At 37.4% G+C, this 26,455-nt stretch overlaps 1 protein-coding gene across 2 annotated transcripts; it reads right to left on the minus strand.

The window, feature by feature from the left end:
* Positions 1-1,946: 1,946 nt before the first annotated feature.
* TMEM168 (transmembrane protein 168) lies at positions 1,947-25,490 on the minus strand. Of its 2 annotated transcripts, XM_079303368.1 has the most exons (6): positions 25,354-25,436; positions 24,341-24,437; positions 20,929-22,194; positions 12,841-12,983; positions 10,266-10,540; positions 1,947-6,439 (listed from the first exon to the last, which is right to left on the minus strand). In XM_079303368.1, the coding sequence occupies exons 3-6, from the start codon at positions 22,120-22,122 to the stop codon at positions 5,892-5,894; spliced, it is 2,160 nt and encodes a 719-aa protein (XP_079159494.1). In that variant the 5' UTR covers positions 22,123-22,194; positions 24,341-24,437; positions 25,354-25,436; the 3' UTR covers positions 1,947-5,891. The 2 variants fall into 2 exon arrangements, with proteins under 2 accessions (XP_079159494.1, XP_079159493.1); XM_079303367.1 differs by lacking the exon at positions 24,341-24,437 and having other exon boundaries at positions 25,354-25,490.
* Between the last annotated feature and the right edge of the window lie 965 nt (positions 25,491-26,455).

The following is a 26,455-nucleotide window of genomic DNA, read 5'->3' on the forward strand; positions in this document are numbered from 1 at the left end:
CAGCCATAGCTGTGCAGCCTTACCTGTTTACAGGCACTGTATTCCACATATAATCATCATCATTTTTAGAAGCCATCTCCAGAATGTTAAATGGTGTCAGGACATGAGCCCAGAATGGAAACTTGCCTGTCCATCCTGTCAGTTTGTTAGGATGGGCCACAGAATATTTCTGGTGTGAGGTTACAAAGGTTGCCTCCACGAGAAAGCAAACAGATCAGTTCTGGAGCCTTTCTCTAGTTCCAGGTCCAGAATTCTATTCTTCTGGCCACAGCATTGAACATGAGCCACCTCATTATACTTTTTCCCTTGCCTTTTTGTTTTCTTCATTATTTTCTTAGTTTTCTTCAGCCCCTTCTTTTCTTCCTAAGAAAAGAAGTAAGCTTTGTCTAAGGATAAAAAATCCTTCCTCTCTTTTGCAAGGCAGAAGAAATCTTCAGGGCTTTCAGCTATAAAAACCTAATTTGTCAGTTTTTTTCCCCCTCCTCATCTCTCTTAATGGATCTCTTATGCATTTATAATGTAGTCAGTACCACAGTATCCAGGGAGCTTATAAAGAATTTATAGAGCAAACATTTTTTTTGTAAAAAGTTTCTGCTTCTCTTCTGGCTATTGCCAATCTCTGAATCTCTTCTTCTTGATTTGCTTAAGAAGCCAAGTTGCCTGTTTTACACTCTTGACACAGACTGTCTTAGAGAATCCTGGTTTTGCACTTGGGATAGTAAAACCAGGTTTGCTGGGATTTGTTTTAGCAGTTAACCACAGAACTGTCTGTAATAAGCAGAGCTGGCTGTGTTTGTCCATCAGCATCAGCACTGGCACTTCCTTAGCTCCATGCAGAGCAGTATCTCAGGTAAGAGCCCAGAATGTTTCATTACACCTTGAAGTGACTGTATAACTACTATGTAGAAAAAATAATTCAGTGCTGGCAAGGAGTGAAATTTTAAATTTCTGTGTCACTAGCAGTAAGCAGCTGGATGTTGCAGGCACCTCTAGGGAATATCTTCCTCCTCAGAAAATTTTGAAATCCTTAAGATTTTGACTGCTACTTGCAGGGTGACCAACCCCTCACAAACACCTAAGGTGTGTGCACATGATTGTCTGAGGAATTTGAACTCCTTCAAGGCCTGAGTCTGTAAAGGTGAGCTCTGTATACTGAGGGTCTTTACTGATCCAGCTTTCTGGTCTCCAGCATAACCCAGCAGTAAGTTTGATTTTGACTTTGCAGAGCCAACAGAGACCAGCTGAGGGCAGTGCTGGTGCAGCAGATAACACTGACCAATGCCTTGGTGCCTTTCTTGCTCCAAATCAACGGGTTGAAATTTTTGCTACACCTGTTTTCCAATAATAATAATGTATCTGTGTAACCGAAGGAGAAACATTCTTTCAACACTGACAGAGCTATTTGCACTGACTTTTATTTCCTAGGAAACCAAAAGCAGTTACCAAAGCCCCCAAAACCAGTGCCATGGATGGAGACATATCTTTGGTTGCCTGACTTCATTCAAAGAGCCTTAGAATTATCTGCAGCACTGAAGGTGGGCTGTGCTGTTCTCTAGGGCTACCTCCATTAACTTGATCCTTCTGGAGATAAGAAATTTGACTAACTACAAGTACTCATGTAAAGGAAGTCTTTAATTAGATCTCTATAAAATTATGTATTGAAGTATCAACAGCATTTTTACTAGCTTGTTGAATAAGTGATAAAAAAGACAACGTGAAAGGCATTGATAATTTAAGCTAGTATTTCTCATTTCTATTAAATTACTAAACTAAAAATATTCCTTAGAGTATTTTCAAAATACTCAATTTCCCATAAACTCTGCTGCAATTTCTAGTTATAAAAAACCTCCTGTGAAGCAACCTGTATAGCAAACCCCCATGTAATTCAAGAGGGAGCACAGAAATCTAGAAAGCTATCAAGACGAACAAAAAAAATGAAATTGAAATGAGCATCAAAACCAGCAAAATATATTTAAGTAGTATCACAAATACACTCAAAAAATCTATTTACATATCTAAAAATGTATATTCAGTAAAAATTCTCCCACAAAAGGTATTTATAAACAAGAAAATTAATCCTATTTCATTGTCTATGCTGGCAACAGATGCACTTACTGGTAACATAGCATTAACTATGCTTTTACAAAATAAACAAAATTATTCTGGAAAAACTTGAAGACTGGACAACAACTACAAAGCATACAAAGCATAAGGAACTGCAAATACATAACTCTAGTAGTGCAAAAATTAAGAATAATGGCTTTTTTCCCCTTCCAATACTTGTTCAGAGAAAAATACTACTGTGAATATGCAATTTGAACCCCTTTAAAAGACTTATATTTGTAGGACTCAGTGCATTTTCATGCTTCAGCAAGGCTGATATTATGCAGAAGGTAAATGAAACAAAATCAACATAAAATTATACTGTGACACAGATTTATAACAAAGTTTATAGCAAAATGTCTGAATATACAATACAGAGACAAACCTTGCAAAAAAGTTCTTCTCCACCCAGAAATTTGTACACATTACCACTAAACAACATGTATGTAATTGATAGCATATGTAACATTCTTTGGAATTAGATTTAAATTTCTTTCAGGCCTTGTCTTTTATACAGGAACAGCAGAAGGATAACTCCTCACTTGGATTACAGGGGCTCCCAGGGTTTCTCCCTCAGGCACATGCCTGAGGCTGGGCAGAGACCTGTGGAGAGGAGTAAGCACCAGGAGCTGGAGAGAAATTCCACCTGGGAATGTGGGTCACTGTAGGATGCCTTGATATAAGTCAGTGCAGAAGTGAAGAACTGATGAAGTTGAAGTCCTCATCATCCATAGCCCTGGTTTGATTGTTTTGAAACACATGACAGTCTCTTTGTCAAAAAGGCCTCATAATTTAAACAGCTGTAAACATTTCTTTTAAAGTTAGCATTTTCACCGTGCCTTTGCTGTTTAAAACTGTAACAATATCAGAAGTAGGAACACCTTAGCTCATGTCAGAACTGTTTAAATTTCAGCAAACCAGAGGTCTATTATTGAGAAAATAGAAACAAATCTGCAAACACATGATTAGCTTTGCAAATAGTATTTTTGCTCTGTTTTCCAGCTCTTTATCTGTCAGCAAACAGCTGAGTATCAACCAGCCTATCCTAGGAAAAAAATTAACTTTGGTAAGTAAGCTGGAAACCATTTAATATCCAGAGGCAAAACAGCAGGACAAACTGTTGCATTTATTCTGCCCAGAGCTAAGTCACTGCACAGCATAGCAGATTCCTGCTCACACATTCAGGAGAGGTCAGGAATCCCACACTTTTCTTGTTCCCCTTCATGTACAAAGATACAGATGATGACTATAAACATCTAACAGTAGCATGTAGAAATTTATCCATTCAGATCCGTCAATTATAACTAGTGGCAGTTGTTACGGTTGATATTTAAAGCTTTTACAGAACTAACTTTTTGACTTCAGATGTTACCAGGGTTACTATCACATGTTTATAGGGACCTCATTAAAAATTTCTAAGGCCCAAGCTGTAACAGTTTATGATGCAATCAGGTGAACTTTTACTGAAAGAGAAGTCAAAATAATGATGTTTTTACAAACCAAATGTAAAGGCAGTCTTTATGAATCTATACTCAATAGCTGATGACCAGGAAAGGAAGACAGTTACTTCTGCAGAAGGCAGTGCTGCTTTTCTGCAACCTGATGGATGCTTGTTCAACCCATCTTCAAGTATTTGTGCTTGTAGTTTATATGCTTGAACAAGGAGCTTAGGTACCCAGCTCAGGCTTCAGAGTATAGCATAGAGGTGTTCTAAGGTTATTCAAGAGAAATATGGGATTTGTCTGCTTGACCTTTGGCACAGGAAACCAAACCAAAACAAAACAACAAAAAAACAATGTAATGCCCTCAATCACAGGAAAATTCATCCTAGAATAGAGACCATATCAGTTTTCCTCTGGAAATATTTACTTCTCCTTGCTAATGAGCAGTGGAACACTTCAGGTCACTAGTATGGATTCAGATTTCTGGCTTTTGGACATCTGAATTTAAATGAGATCACTCCTAGCTCTGGCTCCCACATTAGGAACTTAAGGTGGATATCTGAAGTCAGATGGTGTGAGAACTCTCTATCCTTACTGACAGAGCTGTAATCACATTTACTCAGAGATGACCAAAGGCATTGAGTCCTCATAGGATATAATTAATCTCTCATTTCTTTATCCCCTTTTCAGGTTATGGAAGGAGATGGAGAAAGGGAAAGCAGTGTGGTGTGCTGCTAAATAACATTGTGTAATACATACTAATGAAGAAATGTAGTGGTTGCCACTTGTACATCTGAGAAATCACCATTTTGAAGTTGGTGGGTACAAATTGCTTTGGCTGTTGTAGTTTTTATTATTTAATTTGGGAGTTACTGATGGTTATCACTGTTAGCAGATTTTCTATATGGCTAAAAAGCTCAAATGGCATTAGAAAAAGCCATAACAGCAGACTTAAAGAGCTACATACTATTTGAATGTATTTAAATTTTAAAAAAATTAGTAAGTTGTATTTTAGACAAATATCAGCTACTCCCTAATACTTTTATTAAAATACTGATGGAAACAGAAAAAAAGCAAACTGTAGGCCTACTGAATTGCACACACATATGCAAATAAACCACCACAAATTTAACTGTCTTAGCCACTTACTTGTTTTACCCCTTATTTTTTGTACTTGAGAAAACAGCATAAAAAAGCTATGAAACTTCTATGACTGAAGGAAAGGATTTCTAGTCCCCATCCAGCTCTAGACCTTGTGGGTTGGAGAAAAGACTTAAGCAATACTGAGGATACCCTCTTCTCCCAAGAGAACAATCCACTCAAACAAACCTTGCCTGTGGTTTAAATAAATAATGAACTCACTGGTCCAACTCTGTACTCAGAATTTCACAGAATGAAGATCTTAGGCACACCTATGACTTCAGATAAACATGGAAGCAAGGCAACACTTGTATTCCTGTTTTTTATCTATGGATTATTTTCTTTGTTAAATTCTTTGGGTTTTGTTTTGCTTTGTTTTCTTCAGAGTAGCTTTACAAAATACAAACTTGTAAGAGCCTGGAAAATTCCGAATCTCTTAACAGGTGAGGGAAAAATGCTCAGTGCAGTTTTTATTCCAAGTATGAATTAACTACTGGGAATGTATGCTCAAAGATCACCAGCAAGATATTTAATGTTGAAAGCAATACTGAATGTTTTTAAAACTCACTTCAGAACACACCATCTGAGAAGCATCAGAGCATTAGAGGGTTGTCTGATTTCCTAGTTTTCCATGGCAAATTTCCACTGATGGCAATAGAGAACTGAGGCAGGGCACAAGATGTAAAAGCAAATAAAACTAAAACTTCTTGGTAGCTACTTATATAGAGCAGCTATATATTCTGGGGTTTTTGGCTCAGTGGCCCCACCACATAATTTCAAGGACATGTAAATTGACTGGAGTACTAGTTTGGTTCCTTTCCTGCTTTTAAACTCTGTAGTGAACATAAATGACAGATCAGCGTAGTATAGCATTCACAGGAGTTCCTGTCCATCAAACTGGTCTCTCTAAACAAAGGCTGCCTTAAATAAGGCATATGAACATGTGACCTGTCTCCAAAATGCATGGTCATATTAAATAAGTCTCTTATATATGAACATGTTACAAAATTCAAAATATTGTAGTTCTACCCTCTTCTGTATAAGATTACAATTTCTAACCGTTGCATATATTGTAGCTGCTCAAAAAGCTGAATAAAGTGAGTAGAGCAGACTTTTTCAGAGAAAAACAGTCATAGAAAAAGTTTTAAGTATGGTACAGTGAGAAAGTTCACAGAGTTCTCACTTCATTTTCTCTTTGGTTGATGATTAGGATTTCACGAGTTTGAAGCCCTGTCCTGTATCCAGCACTGTGGGAAGAAACCAACTCATTTTCAATCTTTTTAAGCACCTAAAGCATGCTTTACAGACCCAAAACAGATTGAGACCACAAAACCAGTTTGCCAAATGTACTAATGGGTAGGTGATGCGTGGGAAGTACATCATCCAGTGTTTGGCAACATCACTTCCCGTTGGCAAATGCAAAGTGTAGTCGCTCCAGCGCTTTGACACTCCGTACATGGCTTTCACCGTGCGGCCCTTCTCGGACCAGCTGATGTTGCTGTCAGGGTTACAGTTGTACTCCACCCACTGCCTGGTGAAGTCACCAAGCTGTGGAGGGTCTGCTTCCTCGATGTCTACAACTTTGGCCATTTCTGCTCCTTGCACAGCAACATACTGATCATTGACTTTTCTTACTTCCTTAACCCAAGGCTGAGAGTTCTCACAGTCTAAAACAATGATCAGTCGAGAACAAAAGGTGCCGTTCTTTTCTCTCCACCACTCCAACAGCGTGTCAAGTCGTAAAGCATCACCCCCTGCCACAAGGACAAAAAGATTTAATATCAGGATGAAGAAACAGGAACTTCTGCAGAACTTTAACTGTTTTGCCTGGTTCCAAAAATCCTTTACTTCAACAATTGGGCAGATGTTTTCAATTCATCTTTTCTGTCTGTAAATGTTGCATATCTCCACACAGGTATTAACTGACTTGCTGTGACACACAAAGCCATTAACTTACCCTTTATTAGAAAGAAAACCCACCACCACCAATAACAAAAAAGAAATTCCTTTACAGAGTGAATGAAATGATAGCCAAATGAAGAAATCTGGAAAATACAGATAAACAAGAAAAAACATGACATAAAATTTATTTAGTATTAAATCTTAAGAATTTTAGGAACCAGAATATGATACTTTTCATGTTTTATGAATATTAAAAAAAGGCTCCTCTAACACATGAATTTAGAATTAAATACATTTTCAAATGGTGGGAACAATAACAGTTTCAAAGCACAGTGAGATGGCCACATGCAAGCCCAAAAATTCACATGACCAGGAATAAAGAAATTTTCTCTATAGACACCTGTTTTCAGAGCTTCAAGAAAACTGGTACTGATTTTCAACTCAGTGAAACAAAAATGTCATTGGAATTTTTTGCACAGTATTTTTTTCCTGTCAGGTCAGAAGACCTTCACAACTGTGTCCAACTTCTCATGTTCTGTCTCAGCTCCTGCTCCAAAAGCACTTTGAAAGAGGAGATTGCAATTGAACCTGAAGTGTTACCTATATTGGGAAGTCCTTCTGCTGAAGTGTACTGAATTCTGGAGGATCTATGTAGCTTTGAAAAGCAGAGTACTTACTCAGGTACCTAACAGCAACATCTTGGAAACAAGAATAACTCTCCATTGTCTCCCCAGTGATATTCAACTAAAGAAATGGTATGTCTTGGTTTTGGCTAGTTGAAGCTATGATACAGGTTTACAACAAAAACACTCTAGTCTGAAAATATCAGCTTAAAAAAATGAAGAAGAAAGGTATTTAAAATAACTGAATTTTACTTCCAGAGGGATTTTTCACTATGGAATATAATTAAGCAGTGTTTAAAATGTTGTTAACTCCATATTTCAGCACTTAGAGTACTACCTGTAAGGGGTGACAAAAAAGTCCTTCAAAGCAGTATCTCACAATTAAAGGGTTGTGCATGCTACTGTGGTTAAAGCAAAAGAAAATTACAGAGCTACACCTTTCTCCAAGAAACTGAAAAACTGGAAAATTTAATACCAAAAAAAATCTCTACAAAGCTCACCTAAAGGAATGACTTGTCTTCATATGTGACTCTCATACTGCTGGAGTTATTTACAGCAGAGACTTATACACAAGTTGTTTCCCTTCTGAATTATCTATAAAAATTTCTTTATTTGTTCACATTTTAAAGGCTTATGAATAAACTTTATTTAAGTATAGCTATGTAGGTGATTTCAAAACAGCATTGGATAGAATCACCTAAAGAAAACCATCTCATCCTTCACAGATGCAAGCAAACATACACTTGGCTTCCAACCCTATGGATATCAAACATGTGGGCTTATCACCCAGCACAAGATTTAGGCACCAAGACATGCAGGTGTCTGGCTACCTCTGTCTCTCTGGCAAATTTAGCAGGACAACAGGTACTTCAACAGTTTCAGGAACAGAGATAAAACTTTATTAGCCCAGCTCATGCCTTTGCCTTCACTCAGACAATATAAGCCCCAGGTCATTTGACTGCTCATATATTATGTGTGACTAGTTAACAATTTCTTTTATATACCACTGTGTTGTATCTCAGCTTCCAACAACAAACATCACTACTGAATTAATAAATTCGGTAAGCCTATTTTGAAACTTGTCATTACAAAGCAAAGACTACACTGCTACTGCTGTGCTGTACCATGGCATAAACCAGCAAGGAGACACTACTTTTTCAATCAGATGAATGTTTAGTTACATTGTTGTCATCTCTTTTCACCCTCCTTACAGGACAGAGGATAGTACACATTACTGGAACTGATGACCAAGGTTCCATCTGTCACAAAATGCCAGTGTCCAACACATGGGGAACAATTACAGCCTTTATCTTTTCAGTTTATACTTTCAAGTTACACGAGGGAGCAGTGATATCTGGAAGGAGGATCACATTACACTCCATCATTTAACTAAAATTAATTACTAAAAAAGCATGCAAGACCTGTGACACCTGCCTGCTCTTTATGTGACTATACATGTATCCAAGTAGAAGCTGAAGATGTGGTTGGACAGAGAACTGAAAAGGAGCTTTTTGAGAAATGCTCCACTGCTTTATACACTGTATCTTTCAGCACTGAAAGTTTTAAGAGTTATCTTGGCCTTTATCCTAAAAGCTAGGTATTAATTTAGGTTACAGCTACCTATATGGTACAGAGAGATCTGAGCTCCCCAGTCACACTCCAGGGTGGCTAGATGTAGTAAGCCAGGACTGGGGTGGAAGCTGTCCAATTTTTGCAGCAACATTTAGACAAATGCAAGAAAGCTGACTTTGTCTATGCTGCTGGCTGGAGCACAGGTGGGAGGTGAAGGTTTGCTGATAGTCTGCTCCACACACAATGTGGAGACACTGAGCAATTGCACAGGGGGACAGCTGCTCATAAACAAACCACCCCCTTCCCAGAGAAGTCATTTGGCCATCCTACAAACACTCTAGTCCACCACTTGCACTAAGCTCACAGTACAGCTGTAGCTCTTTAAAACTTCTGATACAGATAAAGCCCTTGAGAAAAAATACACACTGCTCTTCAGCCAAGAAAGGAGGAAATGGTGAAGTCCATGCCAAATGTATGACAAGGCATTAAATACAGCTTTACAGTCCTGAGGGTACACTGTGCCCACAATCACTTCCAAAGTCTGCAATGTCAGCACATCATACCTGTTTTTATGATACAAGGTTTCTTATACATTTGAAGACCTGTTTTTCTAGTGTGAATTGTGTATCTGACTCCTGTTTCTTTTACTGATTGTCTTTTACAAAAAAATGCAAAGCACATCTTAAGGACATAAATGCAGTCCTTTGTGACAGTCTGACACAGTGTCACAGAACACTGTAATTCCCTGTTATGTCCAAGGAATGAGAAAAGATCATGCTTGCTCATTACAGTGAACAAATATTCCTCAAAAATAGAGAGAAAAATCTGTCTTTAGAGCAGGAGTGTGTAATTTCCACTTAAAATTCTATGTGGGGAAAATAGCAATCTTTAAAGTTAACTTGTTGAATACAAAAATCATATGGGAAGAAAATCAGGGGAATATGAAACTGTACTTAAACTTGAAGGAATTTGGGGTCAACAGTATTAGACAATTTTGAGAGTAAGTGTAAGATTAGCTGGCTGTAAAAGAATTTTTGTCAAAATAAGTAAATACTAAAATTACAAAGTTCATGAAGTAATATACCTGACTGTCATTTAATGCAAGGGAAGGAAAGAGCCACCTCTTAACAATAACTTACCTGAATACTAAAGGGGCTTCTGCATTTCTCCATTCTCTCCATTAGCAGACGTAGTCAGCCTGCAACCTGGCTTGTTTTCTCAATTTCTTGTAGTCTCTGAATCTCATAACAGTCATGCTCTGTAATACCACCTTTTCCTTTCTTCCCTCCCTGTCAGGAACTTCTACAAACCTGTTTTCCAAAGACTGATGGTTCTTTGCCATTTTGAACAATCCTATAGTAAGTACATTCAAAACTTCAAAGTTTTGCAATACAGTATGATTTTCTACAGAATTAATGAGTTGATTTGGAAAGTTTACCAATAACTAAAACAACAACAACAAAAAAATCCCCAAACCACTTACCTGCCAGTGCCCATTCACCAGTGCCATGTGAGTGACCACTGTAATACAGAATGTAGGTATCATGTCTGGGCCCATCCACAGTCCGAAGCTCAAGAAAAGACTTGATCTTGGAGTGAAGGGTGTCAAAGGTCAGTCCGCTTGTAGAGTAGTCACAACCGTATATCTCAATCATGTGATAGGCAAAAAATCTTTGGATGGCATTAAGCATGCCAGTAGACCTTAGATTTAACTCTTGGACATGCTCAGGTGGAAGAAGAGTGAGTTGACCATCAGGACTAAAGAGAAGGAAAGAAGTTAATTATTATGGTTGATATTTCATGCTTAGTGGACTTTTAGTAACTGGTGATTTTTTTCCCCAGTGTGTATTTTCCTGGCTATGAGGTAGCACTGTTCTAAATTCAAATTTACTTTAAATTTACCATTTATAAACAACTCAAATTACTGTATTTGAGTAAGGGACCACTATCTCCCTTCTGTCACACTTCAATTCGAAGCATAGTCGTTATTCAGCCCTATGCTATTCCTGCAACTGAGAGACAGAGAGGGAGAAGGAAGCTGCAGTGGGAAGAAGCAAGGCTCCAACAATTTCATAAAGTCCCACAGAGGAGCACTTCCTTCACACAGGCAAATTTTCATGGACAGCTGGAAAGAAGTGCAGGGGAAATGAGTGCTAATCTGCACAAACCATAATACCAACTAGTTTCCAATAATAAACCAAAGAGAAATCTACATACACACTTTGCTCAGATACCCTGAAATATAGAACTCACAAATACAGCAATTCTTTCTTGTTTGTGCTGTTCAGATGCTGTTCTTTCAACATAAGAAATGTGTTTCAGATAAAGTATTCTCAGCTTAGAAAAACAAAGTTTTAAGAAAGTTACAAACTAGACCTGGACCAAACCATGTATGTGTATTCATGTCTACACATATGAAAATGCATATATAATAAAAAAGAGTCCCTAAAATTAATTTATTTTATAGAAAATACAGATAAATATATAACAAATAATCCAAATATACATAGTATATAAAATATCTAATAAAAACACATATTTTTAGGTCTACATGGCTATTCATTAACCATATAATAGGAAATTTGGTGCAAGACACCCAGTTAGGGGAGTGCTCTCCAGCATATATTTTCAGAAAGAGAAAAGCATTCATTGCTTCAGATGTAATAAGGGTAATGATAAGGAACATGACTGACAAATTGGGCTCATTTATGTTCAGTTACATGGAGAGGTACTGTGGGCGAAAATATGGAGATAAGTTTTACTCTACTAACACAAAACATGACAATATGTTTTTTTTCCTTTATATGTGTGTATTCTTTATGCATTTTGTTTGCAACTCAGTGTGTAAAGCTACATTGGTCTCTTTATTGGTCTAGCTAATTAAATTTTACATCTTCTCTCCTGTCTAGGGCTTTTATGAAAATTAATATTCTGGTATAGCTACATTGAATAGCTCATCATTACTGTTTGTCTAAGCAAGTGGAGACTGGGTCCATCACTGAAACAGTCAAGCTTTGTTAATAAGGAAGCATAGTTCTGTCAGGTCCTAAACAGTTGCTCAAGTGTATCTCATTTGCTCAAAATTAGAGGGAACTGCCTGTGCCACAACAATATAATACAAAGAAAGAATTAAACTGTTACTATGGAAACAAAATTAATTTATTTTTATTGTAATGTAAATTTTGAAAATCTGTTTTTCAAATCTGCAACAACAATTGACAGGGATTTTTTTTAAGGGTGCACAGCTGAAAGACTGTAGTTCAGAAGCTCAGAAAATCTGTTTTTTACAATATTTAAGATACAGTTATCTAAGATTGTCTTTGGTTTCTTTGATGTCAAGTTCTTTCTTATCCCCTAAATCCATTACACATACTGAAGCTGTGAAGTTTTCATAAATTGAGCAGTTCTATTTTGAAGCTTCTCATTTCAACTTATTACTGTATTTCTCTTGTAACTTGAAGAGATAATTTATATAGTTCTTGTTTATTATTTATTAAAAAAAAACATGGTGCACACAATTTTATGGCAAAAGCAGCATTTGCAAGTTTAAGGCTTATAAGGAAAACACAAAAATGGGCAAATAATAATAGTACAATCACACATTTCACATATGGTAACATTTATGTTGGAACAAAAACCAGCTTCAAATTCTCAACCAATACATGACATATAGTCCACTTGCAAATCTAATTTTAATGAACTTTAAATGTAGATATTACCTCACTCAATTGAATTAAAAATATTTTGAACTGATCTGTTTGGTTTTTTAAATCTCCTCCTGGTGTCAGTCAAATGCCCCAGCCCTCTTTTGCATGAGATGTGGACTGTGTAATCTACCTATGCACAGCTGGACTGCATTCATCAGCTTTCTAAAAGCAAGTTACCTAGATAGAAAGGTGGAGTTATTCATTCCAGGGTGAGAAAAAAGAGAAACAGAAAATCTGCCTATTGTTTGAATTTGTATTTAATTGCTGAAAAATGCAAGCAACAGCATTGCACTGCCTCCTTGAGCAAACAGTACATTTACACACTATGAAGCTGAAATGCACATAACATACCTGCAAAAGTTGGTGGGAATCACAACAGCATACCCAACACATGTTCCTCCTAAGCAGTTCCCCAGTTCGTGGAAAAGCCCATGAGCCATAGACTCCAAAGGTAGAACAATGAGAAATGCACTCATGAAGATCCCATTGGTTGGCTAAAAAAAAAAAATCAAGAGATTAGGCACTGTATAAAAGTCCCTTTGTTTGATCCCACATAATTGAATCCTGATTCATGCAAAGTATTACTGGCCATGCATATTTCTTTTTCCACATATTACATGGTGAGTTACTGTAAATACAAATGAAAAGCTTGGGGAGAAGGTGGCTGGTAAGCAAGGATCACTCTTCTGAAAGGAATGCATTTGAAAATACTGACAGCACAGAATTTAGATGTAATAAGTCTCATCATAGCTTAGTTTGACCAACCGAGGCAAGAAAATCAAAACTAACTGTGTGCATAAAATAAGATTTGCAAGCATCTGCAGAGTCAGGCCTTCATCAGTAAGGTACAGAACAGATATTCTAGCATCAGATCTAGCATCAGATGCCAGAACTCTATTGCATCCATCCCTGGAGGTATGTAAGACATGTCCGTCTGACACTTTGGGAGGTGGTTTAGTGCTGGACTTAGCAGTGCTGGGCTAATGGCTGGATGTGATGATCACAGAGGTCTTTTCCAACCTAAACCATTCTATGGTCATTAAAAATATACATTCAACTTGTGGAATACTATGTATCACACAAGAGATGAATTCTTAGTTAATTTGTGAACATTATTTCAATTAAAAAGACAGCTCTTTGTCAGTTACATAAATATCAGATGAGTAAGGAACATCCCCTACAGGACTTCACAGCATTCACAGAGCTAATACCCTATATTGAGCTTTTCTGCCTCATAGGCAAAAAGCAGTTTTGAAAAATATTACACTTACTAATACATAGCTGATTTCTGTAAAAACAAACAAACAAGAAGTTTCAACAGTTACATGTCAACCAGTAGATTAAAATAAAATAAAAATGGACTTCTGAAATTCCAGATGTCTCTGAGAGGCAGAACAAATAAAGATTAATTTTAATTATTTCAGCATGATGTGAAAAGGTTTAATGAGGTATTAAATCCTTTAGGAAAGATAGAAACAGTATTATAATACACAATTAAACAAAAACTTTAATATCCATGGTACATTTGTTAAATATTGATGTTTGCTATGCAGCAAAGGAAGTAAATTTATAGCTAGAGATTTCTGTCTTGAGAAGTATCCTGTGGTCTCTGACCTCTTCTCTGTTTTATTTGCCCTCTTTGTACAAATCTGCAGTATCAATTTTTTTTTAAATCTGGATATTGCCTTACTGTGTAAGACTCAGTGACTTGATATGCACTGGTAATTCAACTTAACACTATTAATAATTTAGAAGTTATATTATACTGAAAAAAAAAAATGACATGCAAACCAACACAGATCTTGTTGGCACATGGTACTAGCTCAACTACATTCAGTTTTTAAACACAATTACTGAGCCTGAAAGAATATCTTTACCTGTCTAATGGGCTGAGAAAGAATAGTTTGCTACCTGTCTTGCTTTTAAAAACTGTGCTATGGAAGGATCTCACCTATGTGTCCTTGAAATGGTGACAGCAATACTTCTAATCACAAAAAAACACCAGAAACTCCTATGAAATAATAACTAACTGACGGCATTATTAACTGACAGCATTAATTACCTGAAATCACCAGAAGACAGGAAAGCTTAAAACACTGTAACTATTATGGTACCACTGCAATTCGTTTTGTTGTAAATATGGAAAAAATAAATCCTTTAACTAAGGAAACATAATTTCTGTTTCAAATATATCAGCAGCAGGCCTCTTTTTTGCTGCTCTGTTTCCCCAATACACTGAAAAAGACCCAGAGTGACAGCAACAAAAGCTTAGAAAGCTCTGGTTAGTTTTTCTTCTGTAGCAACCTTATGAAGTGTAAGACTTTGATGAAAGAGCAGAGTCTTATAGCTAAAATTAATTTCAAGACTTGGAGACTTAATTTCCAACTGTAGATTGCAGAAAGGCAATGTGTTTTAAGTGACAAAACAAAACAAAAACAAAACAAAAAAAAAAAACAAACAAAAAAAAAAAAAAAAAAGGGGAAGTATTTTTGTGACAAGTTCAGCTTTTCTACCACATATAAATATCTTTTCTTGGACTTGGCTAGAGCAAACTGCTTCTATATTGCATTAGTGTTTTGATTGCAGTAAACATATTACAAAATAAAAAAAGAACATTTGCCTGTAAAAACTAGAGTGATCGTAATATCCTAAATAATACTATTATAATACTACTTTTTATGAATTTTATTGCAGTTTTCTTACAACATGCCACCTTGTTCTAAATACTTCCTGCACTTCCCCAATCCCCTAAACACATGCAACTTATTAAACCCACAGCATTCTGCCACAAAGAGAAATTGTCACAAAGACTCACTCCGAGTTTAACTCTTAAAAAATATTCACAATTAATTATTGAAAATGCTCCTACTAATATGAAGATACTGGCAAAGAAAATTCCCAAGTACTTGTGAAATAAATATCTCACACAGAAACACTCAGGATTATCTCAGTGATCCATCTTGCTCTGTATCCTGCTTTGAGCCTGTACCAAATATTATAATAGGAATGGGAAATAAGATCTATAGTGTTATGAATCAGCTCCATCTGAGGTTTCAATTGTGTTGTTTTTAGAGGCCATCTTCTGCTATGGACTAGGAAAATGTTGTATATTTTACATTTGTAGGCATCTATCCAATGTAAACATGCTGATGCTTCTGTCAGCACTTTTTCAACAGTTTCAATTCAGAAGAAATACGTCACAAATGTAAAAATGACTAATGATGATTAGAACAAATCTATAGTAGGACAATAAAAAATCTTAATCCAGCATGGCAAAAAAATGACTGGCAGCACTTAAAAAATAAGAACTTTAAATAGCAAAAAATATCTGATTTAGCAATTGTAGTAAAACTAAAGTCAGGATCCTCCCTGAAGATAAACACCTAAAATTCCAGTGGAAACTGTCAGTGCTTTATTAAATCCCAGAGATTTGATGATTGGCCCTTAATGGAGCAGATGGCCATGGATGCACAGGCAGAGCCAGAAAAGGATTTTGTTCTTTCATCTGTTCCACCCATTTTCATAATTTTTGATTGCACTAGCAATGTGAGTCTGCAGTACATCCCTGAACTCCAAGTGCCCATTGATTCCAGACTGACTGCTCAGAAAGCAAACAGAAGACAGGGACCATCTAGGCAAAAAACTATGAGAAATAATTTTCTCTCCTAATCTTTAGGTTTGGGTGTTTTTTTCCTTTGTTTATCTAGTTCTAAAGGAATTAACAATGAAGTCTCATTTAAAATAACACAGAAAATGTAAAAGAAAAAAATCTATTTCTTGCCTCTGATGACTAAAATGACAGACAATAAAAGATTGGTGAGATTTTACTAGTTGCACCTTCCCATTTTCTCTTTGTTTTTGAACACTGTTTATTGTTAAGTGGAACAGTCAGAACATGAGAAAAATTTAGAGGTATTTTACAACTAATATGTCATTTTATACTCAGGGACAGGGCACCTTCCATCCAAAGGAATAGCCACTTTTTGAATCACAGTAACTCTGGAACTATAACTATGGATGTGTGACTTAAGAAAAAAAAACCCAAAAATGCATAAAATGTAATTGCAAGCCAATTACAAAGACCTATAGAAGAAAACTTCTGTTTAGAACAGAAATGAAACACTAAACACGTCAGCTAAGATGATCACAGGATCCTCAAACTGTTGGGGTCGGGAGGAGCCTCTGGAAATTGTTTGGTCCAATTCACAGTTCACACAGCAGGGTGCCTGGGATTATATCTAACAGACCAATAACTGAGAAAGCTTACAAAGATGCCTTTGTGCACTTTCAAGCAAAAAATACTGCCCTGCTTTCCATTATCCAAGCTGAATATTTACCTGTTTTTATACACAGACACACAGAGATACACAAAACCCCCCCAAAGAAAAGAACTATAAACCAAGAATACCTTCTACGACAGAGAAGGCTCAGGAGAAAAAGGGTAACATGCTAAGTAATCTACAAGCATTTGATGAATAGCTTATTTCAGATGAGGACACTCAGATGCATATTTCAGATGAATACTTTCCCTTGTCACCAGAGATCCTCCTCAGGACTGAGGAGATCTGGAAGTGGTGGTGACAGCAGCAAGGTGAGCTGCCACTGTGGATTTCAGAGCAACCTGAGGTAGCCCTTGGGACAGGACTGAAGAGGTAGAGAGCCAAGGAGGGCTGACCACACACCACAGAGAAGAAAACAGGCAGCAAAAGTATACAATAGAGTGTGAGCTTGAGAAGAAATGGTGAGCAGTGAGCAATGGACACTTAGGATGCAGCTTAAGAGCTGATGGAACAGTAGGAAAAGAGGGAATAAAGCTATTAGAGAAGAAACTCAACAGAAAAGTCTTTAAAATAACAGCAAAGCACAGGTATTGAAAGCAAATCAGCAAGAAGGGGAAAAACTGTGACAAAAAGAAAGGGAGGAACTAAACATGACCAGGCAGACAGATGAAAAAACCAGGAGCAGCACAGATATTTGAGAAAATAAGGAAAAAAGCCAGAGGATGCAGAAGGGCCTCTGGGCAAATAAACAAACAAACAAACAACAAAAAATAGCCCCAAATAAGCAAAGCCTGAGGAGCATTGGATTAAAAATACAAACCAGGAAGAAAAGCAGGGGTAAGGAGAAAAAGAAGGACTGGATATGATTGACATTCAAATTATTTAACCTGTGATGTTAACAAAAATACGTCTAAACAAATACAGCTGTTACTATATATACAGGCAACCACACCAGAATAAGAACTACAAAATCATTAGCTCTTCCCCAAACAGGAAAGCACAGTAAACTTATTATGTCTCCTATAAATAATTTGAGTTAAATGGTACTGTCCATTTAAGTATGAGTATTCAAGCATTTAATGAAAAATACTATTTTACTAACCCATAAAATTCACTAAAACCAAGAATAATGTACTAAAAATACTTCATTTATACTTTACCTGCTCTAACATAGTTAATTTTTCCCTTGGTAATATTAAATATAAGACTTCCAGGGATAATAATTCTCTTTGGCCAGTAATTCAAAAAACCTGTAGTTACCTTTAGATAGAGCACTTAACAAAATTTGATTATAAGTTCTTGAGAAAAAGAGTGCCCCAAACCTTTCCAAGATCTTTGTCTGAAAATTACAAGCTCTTCATCTGCAAATTTTTCATCATTTTATTGGATTCTTGAAGAAGTAATATCTGAGTAATTTGCATTACTTCTTCTGGATCTTGTCCAATCCAAGGGTCTAATTATGAACAGGCATATGATTAATTGCTGAAATAAGTTGGAGCTGGAGTGCTCTATTGATCTGACTGAAATTACTCACACAAATGTAAAGGCGAGTGCTGACCATATCCTGTAGATTTTGCAAATAAAATGTCCATATATTTTTACCAACAAGATGTCTTTCCTCTGCAGCTATCACAAGGATTATTCTCAGAGCAGACCATGTCCCAGCTTAAGCATGCCCCACTGAAAGAAATGCTGTTATTCCATTTTATAATGCACCCAACTTTAACACATTACTTCTACAGTTTTCCCCAATCCCATACCCAAGTACCATGAACAGAAACTTTAAATCCTTGTCTTATTACAAAGGCTGTGTTCCCCTTAAAGAAAGATCCTTGGCTAACAGGACTTTTAGCCTCAACAGTTCTACATCAGTAAGAAATACCACAGTCTCTGTTACAGCAAATTAATTCACCTTACTTTAAAAACCTTTCCACAAAAGAAGGTTTTCTATTTTCCCGAAATTTTTAATAAAATAGGATGCTTCTAGACACCAATTAACAGACAACTGGCACTTTAGGTCTTGACTTTTCATACACGTGAGATTCATTTGAAGCACAGATGTCAGAGTTATTAGGAATGTTAACAGGGCATATATAATGTGCTTGCAAAACATTTTCCAAGAAAGGGAACCCCCCACTTTCCACTACACCATTTCTGGCTATAAGTGAGATGTTTTTATAAGCTATTGCTATTTATTTATAGCTGACTGTTAGGAAGCACCTTTCCAGATTTCTAGCAATTCTATTCATATGAGGTCAAATGGCAGACAAAGTGATTTCATCCACCTCTCTTACCAAATGCACTATCATTAAACACGTTTTCAGTAGTGAGGAAACGTATTAAAAAAAAATTGCTTCATCTTCCAGGTAACATTTAACAGATATCACATATAATTCACACATACTGAAACAACTAGAGAAATCCCAAACTAATGTTGCAAAGACTAAAAACTGTTCCTCTTACACATGCAAAAAATGTTTTTAAATGGTCTTTAGAAGAGCAAACACATTTTCAGGAACTGGTGACCAAGGAATACTTGGGATTCCTAAGAAACTCTAAGGAAAAATACAGTAAAAATGTAGAAGTAAAATGCAAAAAATTTCCTTAATAAAATAATGTATCAATGGCTGTATTAATATGTACCATCCAGAAGAATATCTAATCTCCAAAGAGGTCAAATGGATGCCTAGAATGCCTATAAGGATAGACCAAATGTTTCCCAAGCACTTCAACCAGTAGTGAAGAACTTCCTGAGCCAGATGTGGTTTCCAGATAGTACACATACCCCAGTGAATTTAGTCCTGCTTCCCCCTGAGCCTCTGCAACCATGGGGAACACATGCCACGCCACGATATACAGCTCAGAACCATATGAAGAACTATTCCTACCTACCTGGCTCCAACCTGCTTCTTGCCAACTTGACTCCCCTCAACTTTTGCACTGAACTGATTGCTTATTGTTTATTATCAGGATTGTTTATTATCTCTACTTTTTTGGTTCTGTTTCCTTCTGTCCTTTCTGCAAGTCCAAACACCATAGCTATGAGTGCTGACAATCTTCCAAAAAAAAAGCAAAACTACCCAGTGTTCCTTGCAGGCTCTTCATACAAAAAAACAATACCAACCAAACCCCAACAAAGGATCTTACAAAGTAACTGTTAATTTCATCTTCCACTATCTTATCTAATACCATTCATTCACAAGGTTATTTAATCTAAGAAAATCTGCAGGATTACAAATTCTACAGGAGTGGGCAAGAAATTGTTCTGGGAACACAAAGACATATCTGTAAATCTGATCGACTGTAAATGATATTTTATATATATTAATATATGTTTGGAATTCATATAGGAGGTGAATGGACACAAAATTAATAGCTATTGTTGTTTATATCAACTTGAAAAAGAAAACAGACTCTGAATGCCCTCCTGCAACTATGACAACACACCATGTATCTTAACTTGGGCACCAAACAAACATTTTGAAAGAAATGTATGCTTTCTGCTAAAGAAAAGATAACATCCTTAACTCATAAGTGGAAAGAAAAGTCAAAGTATACTGTGTGATTTTAATGATTGATCTTTCAGATATCACATCACATAAACAGATTTGAACTGAGACACTTAAACTCATAAATTGTTGGTATTACATGAACTTTATCAGCTGATCTCTGATTCCATGTAATTGATGAAAAGCAAAGCAAAATTATTGAAAAACACATTATTTAATACATTTAAATCTAATTAAAATGGTACACAACAAAAGCCCTAGATTTAGAAAGCATCACTAAATGTTCACTAAAGAGTGAGGGTTTAACACAGTGATTTATTTTGAAAACAAATTTTATGGCACAATGAATTCAAAAGCAAAACAATTTCCCAAGTAGGTGAATGCAAAATATTTTGCTCACCTCTTCTGCCTTGGAAGCATTATGTTTTTCATGCTGCCAACATAAGGAAGCTGGCAGTTGCACTTGCTTTAACAGATCACAGTCAAGGCAGCTCAAAGTGCTAAGTTCAAAGTACACGATGGCAAAACCACGCTTTCCAACTCTGAACTGCTAACCCACAGCACACCATCAAATTTTAGGATTTTTATGGAGCCAGAAATTATCAGGTTTATTGTCAAGAAGAGATCAATATAAAGAGATTATTATTTACCTGCCAAGAGACAGCTCCCAAAACAGCAGTTGCAACAAGGCTGAAAAATACCAGCTGTTCTGAGATCAAACAGAAGTGACGCATTCCTTTAGATGCCATGACTCTGTCCAGGCTGCTGTTTTCTGCACGGTGAGTATAGTACACCCTGTGGCAGTCATTCAGTTTTGTGTGAAATCCCCACAGTGTTATAAAAAAAATCACGTGACAGATCATCCAGAAAATCCCAAAAACAGAAAAACCAGGTATCACAAAATACCAGAGACCCAAATCACGTAGTTTAAAGGCTGCAAGAATGAAAAAGATGAGTTCAATGACTCCAACTGAGATGACAGAAAGCCGCCTGCAAATTTTACCACGGTACAGGTAAGGCTTCCATCGCTCGGTAACGGAAAGCCCGCTGAAGTAAACGTCCAGAAGGGGATCTGAAATGAGGCAGCTGAAGAAACATGCCAAGGCAAAAGGGTTTGTGGGGATTTCCAGTGATGGAAAAAAGAGCAGGGATGCAATGGCTCCAAAAATTGCCAAATTTGGAATTGCCAAAAAAGACTTCATACGTAAGTCAATAATCAACACGGCCAAAGCCAAGACCAACAGAATAATGCTTACAGATTTTTCTACCAGCATAGTTGTGCTGGCAATTGCAAATCCAACTAGCTCCAAAAATTCAACCGTTGTCAGCAGAGTTGGTCGATGATGGACACAACCACAAATCCTCTCAACTAAAGCACATAATATCCTTAAAACGATGGCAGAGAGAAGCAAATATTTTGTAGCTTCTTCTTTCACATCTGTTTTGAAGGCAGAATTATTGAGAAAACAGAGAAGGCCAAGCAAAAAACCAAACCAAAGATTGGAGAGACTCAAACTTGCTTTTTCCATTGAAAAATAGTAGTACAGTATGCTAGCAATTCCAAGAACAAAGAGTCCCAGAATAAATATTACTAAAATCAGTGCATCTGCAGTTTTTTCCCACCTGACATAAAGGCCCATGCAAATGGCAACCAGTAGGTTGATTCGGGCAAGATAGCCAAGGTATCTGACTGATGAGTGCATGTTCACTTCTCTGTTTGCCTCTTCAAGCCTTGTCATTGCTGCATAGAGACAGTGACTAACACAGTAACGCAGTGACCTGCACATGTAAACTGCAGGGAGGGGTTTCACCCACTTGACTGACAGTAAATACACAGGTTTCATCCAATGAACACAATGCAACTGCTGCCCTCTGTAATATCATTTCAGCAACAGTGGTCAAGAATCCTTGAAGTCCTGGAAAAGAATTAAGAAATGTTTTAGGGGCAAATAATTCCTTTTAAACATACAGAACACAAACATGACCCATCCCATCTCACAAAAAAGTTTAATAACTAGTTTCAAAAAACAAATTAAAAATACCATTAAAGTGTAAAAGCCAATATAAAATGGGTTCTGCATAAACTTTATTTCACAACTTGAATGAGAGGAAAACAATCCTGGCCTGGGTAGTTTTCAACAAAATTCATCGATTAGTTATCTATATAAGATATCTATGCATTTCCAAAATCCTTCTATGACAGCTACTTGTTTCTAGAAGATTTTATAATTATTTTAAAACACTATTTTATTTCAGCATTGTATTAGTAAGTTCTCACTTTATCTTAAATTTTTTCAGTATGCTTTGCAAAACTTCCTTTTAGCAGTCAAATAAGTATATGATTTACAAAAACAATTTTCAACTCAATTAATGAACTTAACCTACAGTAAAAAAGATATTATTATCTCCATCTCAGAAAAGGAGAGTGGACACACAGATTTAATAACTGATTTGACATGATTTTCAGAGATTTCTCCTAATGCAAAATCAAAGCCTTATTTGCATTCCTTCAAGCCAGTTTCCCCTTCCTCAAAAAACAAGAAAACAAACAAGCTGATCAGGATAAATATTACATTTAGAACACAAGCACTTCCTACTCAGATCCATTTAACTGATGTGATTTTAATATAGCTAGGAATAGACAGTAGTATTTTTAAGGGGCATTTTGTAAAGTTATGGGCAGAGTCTCCAAAAGACTTATCTGTAACCTCCATAATTTTTTAAGTAATTAAACTAATTGCCCATCTTACAGAGACTTTGAAAATTACTTATGACTATCATTACTGGTATGATAGACATACCAGCGTGCCAAGAACACTCAGTGCTTGGTTATAGCTTACTGCTTTTATTTATAATGGTGAGGGAAGTGTTAAAAGACACCCTAAATGCAAAATTTAGCCTTTAGTCTCTCTTGATTTTTAAATTCTCATTTTTTAAACCAATGAACAACAAATGATAAAGTGAATTGACTGATTTGCCCATGTTTTGGCAGATTTGAAGACTGACAGTGTAAAACCAGCTTAAGTAATTGCTGCAGAGAAAAACTAGGCTTAAGAAATCCTATTATTTAAACTACTTATTTGGTAACAAGTATTTTCAAATAATGTTATATACCCAACAACAGTGCAGATATTACTTGGAAGAACTATGCAATAAAAACCTGCTTACTTGAATCAGAATACATACCTTATATTTAAATTGCTATTACATTAAGTTATCGTAAGTGAAAAGTTCTTTGGAATTCAATCGTGCATTTTCATAGTATTTGTTATTACGAGAGCTTCACTGATACTGACTTAATTCAGAGTTGCCAGCATGCTTTATACCTCACTATATCTCTCCCCTCCTTTCACAATGTACTTTCGATTCCTCTCACCCTTTCGTTTCTCCGTTACACAGATAACACAAACACGAATTTGCTTTCATATTCCAGGTCATGATTTCATAGCACTGACCGGATCTCACTGTTTCCTGTGCTACAATAAACGTTCATTTTATGGACAGCTCGAACCATTTATTTCAGCTGCTACACATGCTCTCTCCCTGCCTCTCCTCTCTCTAGTTCAAACCATGAATACAGGGAAATGATTTCTCATCTCCTTTAAACCCACAGCACTGAGATGTGATTGCTGCTCTGAAGAACATGCCGTGCCATCCCGTTTAGCTGGGCTCCTGAGCCTTTCTGGAACCCCTCCAAATCAAGGGGCTAACCCTATAAACGTTCAGTTGTACAACAGCCTCAGAAACCAGCAGGAATGAGCCCTTTTCACACGAGCAAGTGGTAAAGCTCCTGCCTCACACCTGGCTTAAAATTTTGCTTTGATCACTAAATTGTTTTCTGTGGGATCGCTAACAGTAGCAAACTCCCTTCCAGGCAAGCAACAACCCACTCTGACAGCACACATCTCTCACTGCGTCAGCTTGTGGAAATGGAGTTTTGCTGCCAGCAAAACGAGGAAAATGAAACTCCTCTGCTCCTGCCCCGCCAGCTGCTTTGGGTGCTGGGGTGGGGGAACAAATGGGGCAACAGATCTGTTCCTACTGCAAAGACACAAAATATACCCGGGCACAAAGGATTTGCAAAATGACAGCTCAGACTGTGAATGCAATCTCTTCTTCCTGACCCCACCTTCGAGACAATTAGCAATAATGTGTACTCCTAAGTAACACTATTAAACATTAGCATTTTTTAACCAAAATACATGGTCGACTTTTTGTGAAGAGGAAAAGGTGCATTTTCATGATTAATAGATCCCATCACACAGCCATCACCAAATAAAACCACAGAAATTCAATTTCAAAGAGAAATTTCAATGACTGATTTGTTCTCTAAAATACAACTATTTGCTAGCAATTTCTGTCAATACTTTGTTTATACAAGGACTGTTCAAAGTCCTGGGGCTTGGGGGAGGTAATGCTGTTGTGTTTGTTTTAAACTAGTGACCTTAAGGTTTCGGGTTGAACACGACCTACATATCTCAGCAAATCACATTTAGATTCAAAACAGAATGTGGACACCCACTTTTAAGTATTTGTCAACTTTTACAAGTATAATTTCAAGGAAAACGTGGAGCCTCATTAACATTTAGAGAATAAACTATCTAATAACTTTCCTATATATAAACAAGCACGGCTCACTATGTAGTTCTTACCCTAACTTGTAGCAAAGTTGAAAAAACAACCAAACCCCGAAGCTGTTTCAGTAGTTAAGCCCAGGTGAGACCTATCTAAAATAGTGAATCCACTTTCCTACACTTATTATTCCAGTTTAGCACTTTTCTTCTTTTTACAGCCATTCTGCAAGAGTTTTTTTAAAACAAAAAGTCCTGTTTAGGCGATGCATTAACCCAGCAGGTTTAACCCGCGGGGAAGGGCTGCGTTTCTTTCCAGATGTAACACCGCGCCCCAGCGCGGATCGCCGGCTCGGGGGAAGGGCGCGTTCCCGGTGCAGCCCCACTGCGGGGCGGGCCCGGGAAGCTCGGTGACGGCGCGGGGTCCCCGAGCAGCTCCCCGCCACGCCGACCCGCGCTGGCGGCCCCGCGTCCCACAGCCGAGTCCGCCCGGCCCGCTCTCACCTCAGCAGGCGGCCCGGAACCTTCCCGCCCCCCGCGCCGGCCGCCGCCATGTCGAGGCCGTGCGCGGCCCTTCCCGCTACGGGCCGCGCCGAGGCTCAAACGCCGCCGCGCCGCCCGAGCGCGGCCGGATGGAATTGTGAAAAAACCCAACCAAGCAATAGCCCCGACCAAACCCACAAACAGCGGCAACTGATGCTTAGGCACGGAAACGGACAACTGCGTTTAAATCAGGATGCAAGGCAGACTGAGCCCTCCCCATCCCGTAGTCCGGCGTGACTCGGAGTGCGTTTCTCCGCACTCGCTGCTGGAAATGCACGTTTTGATCGGCCCTCGCAGCGAGGTGAGCATATAGCGGGAAGGTTCTGGAACATAATAACTCCATGCCCTGGCCGAGAATGGCAAAAAAGGAAGAGCTTGACTGACAGTGCTGCTTAAGGACTCTTTCAACTGAAGAAGACGAATCCTTTGTTCCTGTAATCCTTCATCACAACCATCATCAGTGCTTCTGCCCCTGGTCAAGAAGCACTAGGGCAGCCTAAGCATCTAAACTTGCCCCTCTTTCCTGACTCAATTATTCCAACTGATTCACAAGAACCTCAGTCATCCCCCAAATTATTACACCTCTTCAAATATTAGATAAAATTAGACCAAAGGCCTAAAAGTTACACAGGTTAAAAACAGCGAACAAAAACAATGAACCCCCCTCCCCACAAATAAACAAAAGCCAAAAAAAAAAAAAAAATTCCCAAGCTAAGATATTTTCCTTAGAAGCACTACAGTAGAAATCTCAGTTGCCTAGTGAAGGTCACATGCTTCAGGTGCTTTGTGCCAGCATTATGGACAACACTTGATTGGTATTGTATTGATTCAACCATGATATCGTTACACTCCCCAAGCAACTGTGGAAACTTCTGCGTCAATGTTTTACTTAGAAAGTAAAATAACCCAACTAAGTTTCTGTGCAAGTTTTTGAAATGAAACCTTTTTAGAAAGACATCTTGCTATTCTACATGTCGAAAACAGAGGGAAACAGAAAGAGAAGGTAAAATGAGCAGAAAACCCGCTGCTGATTCATGGAGACATGATTGAAAAGCCTTAGAAT

Source organism: Erithacus rubecula, assembly GCF_903797595.1.
Source record: "Erithacus rubecula genome assembly, chromosome: 4".
Lineage (NCBI taxonomy): Eukaryota > Metazoa > Chordata > Aves > Passeriformes > Muscicapidae > Erithacus > Erithacus rubecula.